Source organism: Thalassophryne amazonica, chromosome 3 (assembly GCF_902500255.1).
Source record: "Thalassophryne amazonica chromosome 3, fThaAma1.1, whole genome shotgun sequence".
NCBI lineage: Eukaryota > Metazoa > Chordata > Actinopteri > Batrachoidiformes > Batrachoididae > Thalassophryne > Thalassophryne amazonica.
This window is the reverse complement of record NC_047105.1, coordinates 56,060,258-56,078,013: the sequence shown is the minus strand read 5'-3', so window position 1 is coordinate 56,078,013 and position 17,756 is coordinate 56,060,258. Positions and strand designations below refer to the sequence as shown.

Below are 17,756 nucleotides of genomic sequence, written 5' to 3'. Positions count from 1 at the left end.
TTAAGGAGAGCTGGCAGCTGTGCTCCAGTCCACGCATCCTGAGGCCGACCAGAGATCACCAGGAGCTGCACGGATCCCACAGCTTGGTCTCCCCTGTACCTGCAAAAGTTCCTCCTGTCTACTGCCAAAATGTCACTGCTGGAACAGCAACAAGAACAAATCGTGCATGGAGTGCACACTTTGCCTAAAGAACAGTTAGTGTCCATCTGTGAGTTTCTTGGTATAGCAGGGAAAATAAAGGCTGACACAAAAACACGCCTGTCCCTGCTGACGCACATCCAGATGCATATTGAAAGAGAAGAAATGAAAGAATTGGAGGATGACGGGATGTCTGAACTATTGTCACTGAAGAATAAGATTGCTGAAATAAGTGTTGAAAATGACTTACCTGGAGAAAATGTAAATGAAAGAGGAGACTCAGGGCGAACAGACCAGCCAACTACTACTCCACGGGTAGCAGAGACAGTTAATACAGTGAGAAGCGCAGTGGCTAATATTCAGTCCCAAACAAGTAACCGCCCTGTGAGTAGTGTGCCCAGTCAGCAGCAACCAGGCGCCTATTGGCACAAAGATTTCAAAATATCAGGCCAAATAGGAGAGCCAGGCCAGAAGGATAACTGACATTTTCCAGTCCTTGCCCATCAGATCGAAAATGGACTGAGCAGAGGTTACTCAGAGTTTGACATTGTAGATGCTGTCATCAGGGCTATCTTGCCAGGTCTACAACTACGCAGCTACCTGGAGGGGAAGGCCCAGCTCACTTTGCCCACTCTACGCCGCATTCTTCGCTCTCATTTCCAGGAGAAGAGTGCCACTGAACTCTACAAACAACTCGCTTCAGAGGTACAGAACCCCAAAGAGACTGCCCAGAATTTCCTGATGAGGGTCCTCGATTTAAAGCAGAAAGTCTTATTTGCATCACAGGAGTCAGAGTCAGGTCTTAAGTATGACCCAGCACTAGTGCAGCGTATGTGCTTGCACACCATACTGACAGGCCTTCAGAGTGACAGTGTCAGGATAGACATGCAGCCACTGCTCTTAGACAATGATACTCCCGATGAGCTCCTGCTAGAAAGATTAAACATAGCTTGTGCTAATGAAGCAGAGAGGAAGCACAAGAAAGGGTGTTTAGCCTCACAGTCAGCCACTAGTGTGAGCGCAGTTCAGTCAGAAGATGCCGGGCCTGTCAAAAATTCAGTAAAGGAAGTTAAAGCTAAAATCCCTCCTGAACTAGTCACAGAACTAGCAGATCTAAAGACAGACGTAGCCTCCCTGAAAGGTCTCAGTGCAGAGATAGCGCAAATTAAAGAGACACTACAACAGCCAGTGTCTAGTGCTCAGTTGTACGTTCAGCCGCCAGTTATGCAGTACGACCGGGACCCGCAGCAGTTTCACTTCTATCAGGGCCCCCGCCAAAAACCACCACCCTCTCAGTATTCACCACAGCACTACCAAGGTCACCCAGCTCGTCCAGAAAGGAGGTGCCACGCCTGCCAGCAGTCCGTAACTAATGAGCGCTGCACCCACTGCTTCTTCTGTGGGAGCGAGGAACACTTCCAAGCTGGATGCAAAAACAGAGGCACAAAATCACCTCGAGAGAGACATTTAAACGGGCAACGGTTACCACTGAGGGACGAGTTAACCATCGCTGACAGCAACAGGTCCCAACAATGTGCCCACTGCAAACAAGAAGATCCAGACATGAACTTGAGACGGTGTTCAGCGTGTAAAAAGACATTCTATTGTTCTAAAGCATGTCAGAAGCAAAACTGGATTGAACATAACAGACAATGCAACAAGTTAAAGATAAACAATGAAAATGAGATGGTCCACATCCCACTGCCACCAGTCCAGGTGAACACCCCTCACAAGGTCACATCTCTGGTGGGCAGACAGTGTTTGGTCGAGTGTCTCCTGGATGGCCACAGACTTCAGGCCTTGTGGGACTCAGGCTCACAAGTGTCAATCATTGACGAGAGATGGAAAGAGGACTACTTGCCACACCTAAAGCTGAGAGATGTTGCCGAGATGATGGACTCCACTGAACTGAGCCTCACTGCAGCCAATGGGACCAACATGCCATACCTCGGGTGGATCGAGACTACATTCCAACTTGTTTCTGGGGCAGAACCACCTGAGGAAATGATCATTCCCATGTTGGTAATGAAAGGTTGTTACCTGTCGCACCCCATTATAGGTTACAATGTCATTGAATGCATCTTGAAAAGGACTGAAAGAGCTAAAGCATTCAGTACAGTGAGAAAAGCATTCCCCAACCTCAAAAGGAACAAGGTGAAAGCTTTCATTCAGGCTGTCAGTGCGAATACAGCAGATGAGTTTCAAGTGAAAACAAAAAAAGACTGTATTACTGTTCCTAAACAAAGGCATATCCAAGTGGAATGCCGTGTAGCAGCACAGCCATTTAAACAAGACATGACTATGCTATTTGAGCCAGATTTAAACCCTCAGTGGCCAGACAATCTTGAGTTCTTCGACACTCTGGTCAGAGTTAAAAAGGGCACTTTACCTGTCATAACTGTGGATGTCTCTAACCCCACTGACCACGACATTGTTCTGGTAGGTCGTACCTTAGTTGGAACGGACTATAACGGCTGTTTTACCTGCCCAGATGTTTGAAAAAGCCACTGTAGCTACAATTAATCCCACCAGCACACAGCCCTCATCTCGCTCTAATGAGAAGTGGGATCCTCCTGTAGATCTTGGCCACCTCAGTGAAGAACAGAGGGTCATAGTTAAGCAGATGCTCAGAGAAGAATGTGACTCTTTTTCTATAACAGACAATGACATAGGCTGCATTGAAAACTTGCAAATGACTATTTCACTCAAGGACAATGAGCCTGTCAAACGCACATATCTGTCAGTACCACGCCCCCTCTATCAGGAGATGAAAAGTTACCTGCATGACCTAATCGCACAAGGCTGGGTCAGGAAGTCAAACTCCTCATACTCCTCACCAGTCGTATGCGTTAGAAAGAAGGATGGCACTTTGAGACTGTGTATAGATTATAGAAACTTGAATAGAAAAACCCATCCAGATCGCCAGCCCATCCCACGTGTCCAGGACATTATGGACAGTTTAGGTGGTAACTCCTGGTTCTCACTATTAGATCAGGGAAAAGCATACCACCAGGGGTTCATGTCAGAGGAAAGCCGCCCACTCACTGCTTTTGTGACCCCCTGGGGATTGTATGAGTGGGTACGCATCCCCTTTGGACTCATGAATGCCCCTGCAGCATTTCAACGCTGTATGGAGGAGTGCTTGGAGGGACTTCGCGACAACATATGCATCCCCTACCTGGACGACACAATGGTCTACAGCAAAACTTTCAAAAGTCATGTGGAGGATGTGAGAAAAGTGCTCCAGCGGCTAAGAGACTTTGGTATTAAACTTAAGTCAAGTAAGTGTGACATTTTTAAACCTGAAGTGCGCTACTTGGGTAGGATAGTGTCAGCAGAGGGCAGCAAAGTTGATCCTGCTGATTTTGAAGCTGTAAGAGCACTCAAGGACATTAAACCGCAAACTGTTGGTCAGCTCAGAAAGATGTTAGGCCTTCTATCATACTACAGGCAATACATAAAGGACTTTTCCAGAAAAGCAAACTGTCTATATGAACTGTTAAAAGCAGACAAGGACAACGAAAATTTGACCACGAGAGTCACAAAGCAAAAGAAGACGAGTCCCGTTGTGCCCTCATCCACACAAATAATGTGGACTGACAACACCAAAGTGCACTCGAGGAACTAATTGACTGCCTGATGAACCCACCAGTGCTCGGCTTTCCAGATTTCACCCAGCCATTTATTGTACACACTGACGCCTCACACGAGGGACTCTGCAGTGCTGTACCAAAGACAAAATAAGCTGCGAGTTATTGCTTATGGCTCGCGCACATTAACAGCAGCTGAGAAAAACTACCACTTTCATGCAGGCAAGCTCGAGTTTTTAGCTTTAAAGTGGGCGATCACAGACAAATTTCGAGACTACTTATATTATGCCCCGTCATTCACTGTGTTTAGTGATAACAACCCATTAACTTATATTTTGTCCACTGCCAAACTGAATGCAACAACATCAAGATGGGTCGCAGAGCTCGCTGACTTTCATTTCACTATTAAGTACAAACCAGGAAAAGAAAATGGTGATGCTGATGCTTTGTCGAGAATGCCCCTTGATGTAGAGACTCTAATGAAAGACTGTTCTGAGGAACTCCCTCCTGACTCTATTGCAGCTGCTATCCAGGCCATAGAGGCACAAAAGGAGACCCCTGCCACATGGTCAATGTTGGCCACAGCTTTGTCAGTCACAGCACAAGGTGTGTCAGCCGAAGCATCACTCACACCCATCCCAAAAGAACAGCTAAGCCAAGCACAAAAGACTGATCCTGTTATTGGCCCTGTATTACAGAGCAAAATGTCAGACCAAAGCCACTGACCAGAGAGCTAAGAACTTGCAGTCCAAAAACAAAATGCTTATTCAGAGAATGGGAGAAGCTAGTGCTAGATAGTGATGGCATTTTGTACAGAACCACTTCTGTCCGCAAACAGCTGGTACTGCCAGAACACTTTAAGAAAACAGTGCTTGACGAACTGCACAATAAAATGGGCCATCAAGGTGTCGACCGCACCGTGTCTTTAGTACGTGACCGCTTCTTTTGGCCTTACATGCAGACAGACATCGAACATTATGTGACCCGTGTGTGTTCCTGTGTCAAACAGAAAAAACCCAGTCGCGATTCAAGAGCCCCTTTGACCAACATTGTAACAACACAGCCTTTTGAACTTGTGTGTATAGACTTTCTTCATCTTGACAAATGCAAAGGTGGTTTTGAATATATTTTAGTGATTGTTGATCACTTCACACGCTTTGCACAAGCCTATGCCACTACTTCAAAGTCAGGGAAAACTGCTGCAAACCTCATCTTCAATGACTATGCCCTGAGGTTTGGTTTTCCTTGTCGCATTCACCATGACCAAGGCGGTGAATTTGAAAATCAGTTATTCACTCAACTTAAGAAACTCAGTGGCATGGCCGGCTCAAGAACAACACCCTATCACCCAATGGGGAATGGTCAAGTCGAACGCATGAACAGGACGTTGTTACAAATGCTTAAGACACTCACTGAAACAGAAAAGTCAAACTGGAAGGACTCTATCAACAAGCTGGTGTACTCCTACAACTGTACTCGTTGTGATGTGACTGCTTACTCTCCATTTTATCTACTGTTCGGGCGCTCACCCAGATTGCCAGTAGATATGCTCTTTGGACTATATTCAGACACTGGTTTTAGTAACCACAAAGACTATGTTGAAAAATGGAGAAAGGGCATGGATGAAGCATATACCATTGCAAATGAGAATGCCAAGAAAACAGCTGACAAGAGCAAAAGACATTATGACACGAAAGTAAGGAGTTTTGTGTTACAGCCTGGAGAGAGAGTCTTGGTCAAAAACCTGACTCCTAGGGGAGGCCCAGGGAAACTCAGAGACTATTGGGAGGACACTATTTATACGGTAGACAGACAAATGGGGCCTGACCTCCCAATCTATGAAGTGAGACCAGAGAGAGGCAAAGGACGCTCTAGGGTGCTACACAGAAACCTACTCATGTCATGTGACCACTTACCTTTTGAACCAGCCCCAGAAAAAGACAACCCTGTAAAACAGAAGAGGAGAGACAAAACTGCCCCAGATACTCATGTCTGATGATGAGAGTGGTGATGAGTTCAGCTTTTACCATGCACCACCTCAGCCGCCTGGTCCCCAGCCATCAGACCTTCCTGAAACGAAACAAGAACCTGCTGCAGTGAGACATCAGCCTCCAGCACCAGCCCTTGCTGCTGTTCCAGCAGGGCCAACCGGTGGAGACCATCTGGAAGCACGTCACCCTGCGGCTGAGGAGGCAACTCATGAGGAGATGGATTCAGTTGCTGGCGATCCTCCAGCCCCTTCGTTGCCTGCTGCATCTGAGGGAGCAGAGGAGACCACGTCCCAGCGCCCTCAACGAGAGAGACACCCGCCGAAACGGATGACCTACGACTACCTAGGGACCCCATCCTGCTACAGTGTCCAGCCTGCACCGCCTCTGCTGCCTGTGTACCCAGGTCTGGCCCCATGGTTCCCTACGCTGCAGCCATACTACACTCAGCCCTTGGGTATGCATGGACTACAGTAAACAGGTACTACAGCACACTACCCCATATTCAGGGGTACGACACTCTCCAGTGATGCATCTACAGACTGCCATCGAGACTTTTCCTTCTATGGTTATAAACACAGACAATAGACTGCTTATTGACTCCTTAGTCTTCAGATCTGATCTGTGGTGAAGTGATGGTTAGAGCTCACAGATATGGTTTGCTTTCAAGTTAATGGACTAACGGGTAAATATAGAATGTTGATAGTTTTGACATGTAGAAGTAAATGTTTTTGATTATAATGTCGGGATGACATTTTTTCAAGTGGAGGAGAGTGTGATTGGTTAGAAGGGTAGCACGCCTTTAAACACTATGTTCAGGACAGCACCAATAAATAGTGGTTAGCTTTCTGCCAATAAATAATGATAACTCTTAAGGTGATGTCATATTAAAAATAGTAGGGAATAGAAATAGTTAAAAATAGGAAAGTTCTTAAAATGTTAAAAGGGTTTGTAATAAATATACATTTACATAAAAGCCTTCAGGACAATATAAATACACTTAAGAGTTGGTTAAAAGTATGTAAAGTATGTTATTCTTTATTTTTTCTAAATGTTTTGTAATTCTATTCAAAGGAATTGTGACCGCATTTTCGGAAATCGTCTAGTAATCCTGGGGGATCCTTTATTTTTACAACTTGTAATGTCTTCCCACACCACTGGAGTGATTTCGCGGGGTTTCTCCTCATTGCAATAAACCTCTGCGTGGGAGAAACAACCCGAAATAACTCTCGTGATTATTTCCCTCATATTTTCAGAGGTACTGCAGCATATTACCCCCTATCCTGGGTACAACACAGGACCTTCGTGGCCGAGACGACGGTGGGGATCAAACCCACGCGGCTCGCACAAAAGACCGTTCCTCTACCAGATCAGCCAAAGGGGAACTCCCCATTAGCCAAGCTAGCGGGAACATCTTTTCAATTGGGACCCAGGACTTTCATCCCACTACAAAAGTTAGCTGAAAAGCTAATCCACAAATGAAGTTAGCTTAGCTAATTAGCGATTAGTGGAAATGTGCCCACCACTGCTTATTACAAAGTCCCGGCTTGCCAGTGACCACACTAATGTATGAATTGTATAATTACATCCACCAGGCGTGAAAGCGCACACATTCTTGTTGTTGTTGCTTTAGTTTTTCTTCAGAGTTGCTGTTAAGTGTACGAGGTCTGTCCATAAAGTATCGTACCTTTTTATTTTTTTTTATAAACTATATGGATTTGATTCATATGTTTTCATGTCAGACAAGCTTGAACCCTCGTGCGCATGCGTGAGTTTTTCCACGCCTGTCGGTGACGTCATTCGCCTGTGAGCACGCCTTGTGGAAGGAGTGGTCCCGCCCCCTCATCGGATTTTCATTGTCTGGAAATAGCGGAATGATTTGGGGTTTTTTTCCATCAGAATTTTTTCAGAAGCTGTTAGAGACTGGCACCTGGAAACCATTCGAAAAATTTATCTGGCTTTCGGTGAAAATTTTACGGGCTTCACAGAGAATAAGGACTGTTACTTGCGACGACGCGGCACAAGCCACCGGACCATTTCTAAACGGATGGCTCTGTGGATACGAGACCGTCGTGTGCTCTTTCTCTGGTTATCACAAGAGCTGGACATCAGCCATTTTCCGGCAGATTTCACTTTTAACAAGAGATTTTGTCATGGAAAGCCGCGCGGAGGCTTCACGCGTCACGACCGATTCGCTTTGGAAGCGAGACAACGGAACACCTCCGTTTCGGCGTGTCAGAGGACGAGTTCGGACATGCCTATCTCGGCTTTCAATGGTTACCAGTCAAGTGAGTTATAAGAGAACTTGTGGAGAGCTGGGCATGTCCGAACTTGTCCTCTGGCATGCCGAAACGGAGGCGTTCTTTGTCTCGCTCGAACAGCGAATTGGTCGTGACGCACAAAGCCTCCGCGCGGCTTTCCACAACAAACTCTCTTGTTAAAAGTGAAATCTGCCAGAAAATGGTTGATGTCCAGCTCTTGTGATAACCAGAGAAAGAGCACTTTAAAGGGTCCTTAAAGCTGTACTAACAGACCTTATTCTCTGTGAAGCCCGTAAAATTTTCACCGAAAGCCAGATACATTTTTCAAATGGTTTCCAGGTGCCAGTCTCTAACAGCTTCTGAAAAAATTCTGATGGAAAAAACCTCAAATCATTCTGCCATTTCCAGACAATGAAAATCCGACGACGGGGCAGGACCACTCCTTCCACAAGGCGTGCTCACAGGCGAATGACGTCACCGACAGGCGTGGAAAAACTCACGCATGCGCACAAGGGTTCAAGCTTGTCTGATGTGAAAACATATGAATCAAATCCATATAGTTAAAAAATAAAAAGGTACGATACTTTATGGACAGACCTCGTATGTACTTCATGCAGTCATTTTTATTTGTCTACACTTTACAGCAGTAAGAAAAACTACTATTTTGTTCTGGTTATGTTACTGTAACTGAGTATGATATGAAAATAATAAGTAAAGACAATGGTTTCAGGTTTGTTATCACCTCTACAAGCGCTAGTTTTGATCACTTTATTTAAATATATTACAAGCATTTCTGAGATGTCTGTATGCAACCCTTTCTAATGTGTGTGGGCCAGTGCTCACTTTTGCCAGTTACATTATTTTAAATAATCCCATTAATAAAATCAGTAAAATGGCCCTTTGGTGTGTGTGTGTGTTTAAAATTTCGAAATTTCAGTATGGGAATGACATTTTTATGCAGCAACTTTTATTTATTTTGTAACGACTAAGACAGGGAGGTTCTAAACTAAATTACACTAAACATGAATTCAATTTGTGTGTCTCCATTTATACCTAATTATTTTGAAGGTAATATAAGACAAAATAGATTTTTTTTTAATGCTGTATATCAGCTTTTACCACATCATAATACACTTTGTAGACATATTGTAGACAGGAATCACCATCCCTGCTCCTGGAGAACACTTACTCTGCATGGCTGTGTCCCAATTTGGGGTCTGCACCCTCGTAAGGGCTCTGGCCCACAAAACCCTTATTAAGGCATCAGCCCTTCAGTCACAGCGGATGCTGGAGTAAACTGTTCTGAAATGAGATTGCCGTTGCCCACTGAGCACTTTGCAATTGCGTCGTTAGATTTCCCCACCCCTCCCTTCTGAAGCCTGGCAACCTGTAGTTGCATAAGCAATTCTCAGCGCTTAGTTATACTTTACTTATAAATATTAGTTATTTACAATTGACATATGACAAGTGACAAAGTTTTTTAATTCGGCACACAAAATATTCAAATAGAAAAAAATGAACAATTCCACAAACAAACACAGACAAAACTAGTGAGTCCGAAAGGGTGTGGGCTGAAGCAAAGCTTATTAGCGCCCACCCCTGCTAGTACAAGTCCAACAATTCTAATCAGTCATATTTACATAAATATAAATTCACTACTACATGTCGACACACAGACATACACATCAATATACTATTCACTTATAATTATATTTATATAGTACCAGATCATAAGAAAGTCAAATCAAGGCACTTTACGCCAGTAAGGACTAACCTTACCAACCCCCAGAGCAAGCACTAGGCAACTGTGGTGAGGAAAAACTCCCTATAAGGAAGAAACCTCAAGCAGACCAGGCTCTTGGGGGTGACCCTCTGCTTGGGCTGTGCCACATATACCTATATACATACGTATATACTTTACAAACAAATATATACATACATATACACAGTCAGTTATATACATATACATATACACCTACCCATATCTATATATCTACATACGCATATACATACCCACACATTCAAATATACAATAAGTCCCACTTATAAATTGAACATTCCATATAAATCAAATTATATTTGCTTCTTTATGATACTTAGACATAATGTTCTTTTTGAGTAGTTTCTTAAATCTCACTAAGGTACTACTCATTCTAACCTCTGTTGAACATTTGTTCCATTTCCTCACCCCAACCACAGACACACAAAAACCCTTTACATTTGTTCTTACTGGTGGTTTCATAAAAATTGCACAACCTCTTAAACTATATCTGGATTCCCTCAATCGGAACAGACTCTGGACATGTCTCGGTAAGGCTTGGTTTTTCGCTCGAAATAAAGTTTGAATTGTAATGTAATCGACCAAATCAATGAATTTTAATAAATTTAAAGACACAAATAGAGAATGAGTTGGTTCACGATATTGTTTATTGCAGATGATTCGTATGGCTCGTTTTTGCAAAAGGAATATTGGATTGGTATTTGATTTGTAAGTGTTTCCCCATGACTCAACACAATATGTCATATATGGTACCATCAGAGAATGATATAAAGTAAGTAACCCTTCTTGCGGCAGTAGGTCTTTGGCTTTATACAAAATGGCTATAGTTTTTGACAATTTTGATTTCACATAATTTATATGTGGTTTCCAGCTAAGTTTATTATCAATTATAACACCTAAAAATTTATTCTCTGTTACTAACTCAATTTCCTTATTGTTTATAGTTAAATTTTTACATTTGGGTGCCTGTTTATTTCCAAATATAATACATTTAGTTTTCCCAAGGTTGAGTGACAACTTATTAGCATCAAACCAAACCTTAAATTTTTCCAGTTCTTTCTCCACTATGTCCAGAAGCTGTTCAAGATTTTCACCACTACAGAACACAGATGTATCATCCGCAAAAAGGACACATCTCAGTGAACTCGACACCCAACTTATATCATTTATATAGATTATAAACAACAAAGGACCCAGCACTGAGCCCTGTGGTACCCCACATGTGACATCCCTGAGTTCAGAATTTGTATTATTGAATTGAACATACTGAAATCTGCCTTGTAAATAACTAGCTATCCATTCATATGCCAGACCTCTGATTCCATATTTCTGCAGTTTACTTAATAGTATTCCATGGTTAATTGTGTCAAACGCTTTCTGTAAATAAAAAAAAACACCTATTGTGTATTGTTTATTATCAATTGCAGTTGCAATACTTTCCACAAAGTCCATCACAGCATGTGATGTAGTTCGAGACCTTCTGAATCCATATTGTTCTTCACAAATTATGTTATGCTTCAGTAAATAATCATTTAATCTTTTAGCAAATATTTTTTCCAAAATTTTGGAAAATTGTGGCAGGAGTGATATAGGTATAATTAGAAAATGTGTGTTTGTCACCAGTTTTAAACAGAGGAATTACTTTGGCTATTTTCATTTGAGAAGGAAATTTACCAGTACTTAGTGACATATTGCAAATATAATTGAACGGTTTTACTATACAATCAATAACTTTTTTTAATAAAGCCATATCCAAATTATTAAAATCAGTCGATTTCTTACTTTTTGAACCATGAACCAGATCAAGTATTTCCCTTTCATGAGTACCACCAATGAACATTGAAACAGATTTGTTAAACGTTGAATTATTTACCCAGAAGTTATTAGTTGATGAGTCAATCTTACTGGCAAGATTTTTACCCACATTAACGAAGTATTCATTAAAGTGTTCAGCAATAGACTCGTCGTTATCAATCGTGATGTAGTTGTTACTCTGAAAAAAATGAAGGATATATGGAGTCTAAAAATGCCCTTTTGTCTTTTTTTTAAATTTACCAACTGTTTGTCTTGGGGAAAAATATTGGAAAAAAACAATATTGGGAAACAAGGCTGCACACGTTGGCCACTTCACCTGCAGCCTTTCAAATGGGACAGTTGAGTCTCGCCGCTTATGCCACAAACGGCCGACGATTACAGCCTTAGAAGTGTGGAGCTGCTGAGTTGGGACACAGCCCATGTCCACCAGCTTTAATCTCTTCTCATTTGTTAAGTCTGGTGTTTCCTCCCTCTTGATTGTCTGGGTACACCTGATTTAGTTTATTAGCAGTAGGTGGACCAGGTAGAGTTGGAAAACATGCATGGTTAGTGATCTCCAGGAGCAGGGTTGGTGACCCCTGTTGTGGACAGTTGTTCCCTGTCAGCTGTTCTTCATCCTTTTGAGGTACTCCTGGTTCATAATAATAATAAACAGTGAGGTCCAGCTAGCTAAACTCTTCTGGGATCTGCCCTGGAATCCCTGTTTGATCCAGAGCGTTTTGAGTGGTGGATGTGGCACAGCTCATATGGGTCTCCACTGTGCAGCTTGTCCGATGGAGAAACTGGAGAAAGTTCTCCTGTCCCTCGTGGCTGGAGATAGGCATCTCCACAGGCCGAGCTGAATTGCAGCATCTCAGCTTGCAAAGCTCCTCCCTGATCTGCCGGTTAAGAAGCCCGTAGAAAAATGGATTAACAGCAAATGAGGAATACGCCAGCCAGGTGATTACTTTCCACAAATCATCGGAAAGTTCGGGTGTTGGATCCAGTGTCAGGTGGAGGTAGAAGGCAAAGTAAGGCAACCAGCAGATCAGAAACTGACCAACAATAACTACCAGAGTGAGCGCAGCTTTATCACCACCAAAAAAGCGCTCTCGTGTAATTCTGCACGGCGTGTTGCGGGTTGTGATGATGGTAGTTTGACTGTTTATTGAGTCAGAGCGGTGCTTCAGCTGACTGTTTGACCACGAAGGCAGAGGTCCACGTTGGCAGGCTGCTACACGTGCCACTTTGTACACGCTACAGTACATGGCAAAAATCACCAGTGCAGGCAAACAGAAGCAGACGATGCAGAAGATGGCAGAGAAAACGTGCTTGTGGCCCCCGTGGCTCCAATGTAGTGAGCAGTGTGCAGCACTAATGGAGCTCAGGCTCCCATAGGGCGGCCAGCCAATCACAGTGCACAGCCCCAGACCAGCAGCTAACAGCCACACCATCATCATGACAACCGCGGTCAGCTTGAGCGTCATCTTGACCTCATAGCGCATGGGGTGGACGATGTAGTAGTAACGCTCCACGCTGATGGCCGTGATGGTGAAGATGGACGCTGCGATGAGGACTACGTTGAGGAAGTTGTAAACCTGGCACTCCAGCACAGTGAACATCACACCAGAGAAGTAAACAGAGCTACACACAATACCAAACGGCATAAGGAAAAGAGCACACAACAGGTCCACTGCGCACAGATGGCACACAAAGGTAAACTTCCTGAGGTGAGGGGCTTTTATGATGACTACCAGAACAGCAGTGTTGGCTAGAAGTGCCAGAACGTTCAAGGACACCATGAAAAACATCCCTGTTAGGTCCCTGAAGCATGTCTCTGTGTTGGGAACCGTGCCCAGGTGTCTACTGGGAATGGAGGGCATTGTGGCCCAAACAGCACCACCATCACTGTCCTCTGGGATCACATATGAGCGGTTTTCCTCCATGATTCACAGGGTCATTGTAGAAATCCTGATTTCGGACTCACCCATTGTTCACTGATGAGGCTGAAACAATCTTCACACTTCAAGTGAGTGTCTCCTTAAGCCTGTGTGGGAGACAGCAAAGTTGACATTTATGACCTATAATGTTATATATATATATAAGACTGAAATGATGGTTCTTGGTCCAGCAAGATATCGGCATCAATTTGATCAGCTAACGCTTGGCTTAGGTTCGTGTGTTGTGCATCATACAGACAGGGTGAGGAACCCTGGGGTGATTTTTGACCCTGTGTTGTCCTTTGGTCTTCATATTAGGGATGTTACAAGAGGTGCCTTCTTCCATTTGCAAAATATAGTGAGGATTCGTCCCATTTTGTCCATGGTTGATGCCGAGACCCTGATTCATTCTTTTGTTTCTTCCAGATTGGATTATTGTAATGTCTTATTTTCAGGGTTGCTGCAGTCCAGTATCAGGACTCTGCAATTAGTTCAGAATGCTGCTGCCAGACTTTTGACAGGGAGCAGAAAGTTTGACCACATTACACCTGTTTTAGCATCCCTTCATTGGCTACCTGTGTCTGTGAGATCAGACTTTAAGGTTCTGTTATTAGTCTATAAAGTTGTTCTGGACTGGCATCGACCTACCTGGCTGATGCGCTCACATGATGCAGGGCTGCTTTGTGTTCGGAGGGTAAAGAAAAAGTCTGTGGGTCAAACTGCCTTGTCGTATCGTGCCTCAGTATTGTGGAATGGTCTCCCAGTGTCGATAAGACAGTCCAATACTGTGGAGACCTTCAAGTCAAGACTAAAGACACATTTTTTCCATCAGTGTTACGGTTAATGCAGTGTGTTGCATTTTATTTTTTTAAATTCTTTTTAAATGTTATTCTTTTAATTTTTTGCTTTTTTTAATTGTGTTTTTAATTTATTGTTTTTTAACTCATTTAAATTGTTTTTGAACTGTTTTGTGTGAAGCACCTTGGGCTGATGTCATGATTTGGCGCTTTTATAAATTGAATTTTATATTGAAACTGAAATCAGCAGTGTGCCTTCACAGTTGTGGGGTTATGTACGAAGGGAATACTCTAACGGCGTGAGGGGAGGACATGATCAATAAGAATAATTCATGGAGGACACCCCGTCTCTTCCTCGTCCGTCCCCGTCCTGAAAGATAATGAGTGTGCTTGTTTTAGCCCAGCTGCAGAGAGCCTGCTGCATTGATTAATATGTGCTGCGTGTCATCCTGCACGACACCATCAAAACCCAATCTCAGTGCTGATACAGAGTTGAGCCACAACAAAAAGCCCCAAAACAAAACAAACATTAACTGAACACTAGGATGATTTTACTGCACAGCAATGACGTAAGCAGCAGGAAACAGCACTGTTTTGTACTTCTACAATACCTCATCATACTTTTGCTTCTTACTCTCTGCATTGTGAAACTGTGACCCCGCCACGTGCACTGATGACCATCAGGCTTCAGATGTACGAGTGCAGATGATGTTGTGTCCTAAATACATGTGCTCGCCCTTTGCCAGTGATTTACTGACATTCAGCCAGGCTGTAATCTTGTCTGGTCCACAGCTACGCCAGGTTTGCAATGAGCTTTTATCCCCAGGAAGGACTTGTGCATGTATGTTCTCGTGCATGTTATATAAGGTTGTCCTTGTTTTCAGCGCATTGCGGCTACTGAACAGCATATGTTACAGTGCATATGTTACTATTAAAGTCCAGCTTTATAAAAAAAAAAATAATAGATGATCACTTTCAGCCACAAGTCATAAAAGGATTGATTGATTCCTCACAGCAACCCCTAGTTAATAAAATGCATGTTTTAATAAATGTGTTTTATAATTGTAATCTTACAATGCAAACGGATGTCAATATTGCACAATATTTTTAATAATAAAAATTCATTTTATTTATAAAGCATTTTGCATGAAAAGGCCAATCTCAAAGTGTTACACAAAAACAGATTTTAAAAGTGATAGAATAGAACATTAAAAGATATCATTAGAAGAAAGCAGCAGTCCCATTAATTGGCCTCAACAGAAAGGTCTTCAGCTGCCCCCTGACTAAAAGAGGACATGTGTAATGGTGTGTTTTCATAATTATATGGAGCAGTAGATATTTCTGCAAAGTGAAATCAAGCAGAAGAAGGATTGTTTCCATACTACTGCAAAACTGCTCCCAAAAATGATTTAAAATGTTGTGCTTAAGTACGAAGATCCACAGTTTTCAACAGTTCACATGTGATGATTATACCAGATTACAATAAGCCAAGATTTAATACAGAGCGTTGTGACTCAGGGTGGAAGTTGTGAACTGGTTTTATGGACACTTGCATTGTATCAAAAAGAAACACACATTCTGTTTCTGTCACTCACATGTGTGTTTTTGGATGCTTTTGGTAAATTATTGTAAAACTGGAATAAAAGTGCACTGTTGAAGAGAACACTGCACAAATCACTTGCCGTTGTCTGATTATACAGCAGTGTGCAAACCCCCCCCCCCCCAAAAAAAATACAAGCAAACAGAAACCAAACATGCTGCAAAAATTATGAAAATAGAATAATAAAGTACTGATCCTTAAAGCATAAACAAAATAAACACCAAACGCTACATTTAATTTATCTAGTTCTGTTTATCCACACAAAATGGGGTTGTTCAAATGGGAAACCTAACACACAATTAATTGTAACAATTTTCCACAATTTGCTTTTTGCATTTAAACAGCCACCTTTTGTAAATCCAGATATTAGATTAAGTAAAATATAGGACTTCTTTTGACTGCACTATCACATATTTTCACAAGAATATTATATTGATCAAGTTATTATTCATTGATGATTTTCCTCCATATTTGCAGTCTTTGTAGCATCAGGCGTTAAGCTACAAACCCACAAAGCAATCAACTTTTTATTAATCTGATAAGAGCTTTCTTTAATATACTACTTTCTTCCATCAAACAGATTACGTTTTTTTAATTTTCCCTTTGGACTTGTTGAATTTGATTCCCCCCCTGAAATATAAGTAAATAAATAAATAAAAACATTAAAATCCACATTTACACAAAAGGTTACAAAAGCAAAAACATGGATTTATTGCTCACGCATTTGGAAACAGTAAATCACCAAAATCATTATCAATTTCAGGCTGTTTGTTTTAATGTCAAAGGGAATGGCAAAACAATAAAAAAAGATGAAATGCTGTCAGGAATAAGCATTAGTTTTCATTTATTCAAATAAAGACTGAGCATTTCTTTGATTTGATCTCTCGCTGGTTAAACTATCATTAGGTTTGCCTTATAAATCCACTTGTCGACAAACACAAACCTGCCAAACAACACTTACATTTTTAAACATGCAGCATCTCTTCCAAAAAGTTTCCATTTGAGTCACCTTAAGAGCTTCCAGAGCATCTGTGGGACGTCTTTGCAAAACTCAGGTGTTGTTTCCAGATGTGCTCTGACATCAATCTGTCAGGAACTTGCTGCTGTCCTACAGCCTCTGATGAAAACTGCAGAGAAAGACAAATGGACCTTGAAGGACCCCGGAGACATCAGCACACAGAGGGATGAGGCGTCCACGGAGACAGCACAGCTGGTCTGAGGCAGTAAGAGGAGGACTCTATCAAAAGGCACCCATCATCAGTGAGCATGCTCCACCCACCCACAGACACCCTGCCCTTCATCAGTCACCCTCAGCTCCTCCAGGAGAGGCTGAGCATTCATTCACCATCTCACACGCAGCTTCCTAACACACCTTTTCCTTCAGGTTAAACATATCAAACATGTTTGTGAGCTGCATGGGTCAGTGCTGGCAGGCTAGCATGAACCTGAGCTCAGAGCTGACATCTGTTGGCTGCTTAGAGGTAGATATGGCAAGAAAATCGAAGGATCATCAGCCCAAACCTTTATTGACACCTTAATGTGTTCACCACACATGGTTAACTGTCACTTAAACATCTTACAATCTATTCTAGATACACAGTGTCACATTCTTCAGGCAACACTTTGTCAACAACAGAGACTATACATTAATTGAGTAACATTCTAGGGCACAGACTAACACACACACTGACTTTACATCAGTTGGACTTGGACTCACCAGCCTCAGTAATAGACAGTGACCGCAGACGCTAAAACACTTCAAATTAAGGGCCCCTTCACACATAGTGCAAATTTGATTGAAGTGCGCATGAAGTGTGCATGAAGCAGGAATTGTATGCAAAACATGTAAATTCGTAGCTGCCTCGAAT

At 42.5% G+C, this 17,756-nt stretch overlaps 1 protein-coding gene across 2 annotated transcripts; it reads right to left on the bottom strand.

Moving 5' to 3' along the window:
- Positions 1–11,861: 11,861 nt before the first annotated feature.
- On the bottom strand, positions 11,862–17,095 carry si:ch211-213o11.11 (probable G-protein coupled receptor). Of its 2 annotated transcripts, none has more exons than XM_034166367.1 (2): positions 16,850–17,095; positions 11,862–13,598 (listed from the first exon to the last, which is right to left on the bottom strand). In XM_034166367.1, exon 2 carries the CDS (start codon positions 13,495–13,497, stop codon positions 12,238–12,240), a length of 1,260 nt encoding a protein of 419 aa, XP_034022258.1. In that variant the 5' UTR covers positions 13,498–13,598; positions 16,850–17,095; the 3' UTR covers positions 11,862–12,237. The 2 variants fall into 2 exon arrangements, with proteins under 2 accessions (XP_034022258.1, XP_034022259.1); XM_034166368.1 differs by having other exon boundaries at positions 16,898–17,095.
- Positions 17,096–17,756: the final 661 nt, after the last annotated feature.

Coding starts and splice junctions, on each gene's coding strand:
- si:ch211-213o11.11 (XM_034166367.1), bottom strand. CDS start 13,497: ATGGAGGAAAACCGCTCATATGTGATCCCAGAGGACAGTGATGGTGGT.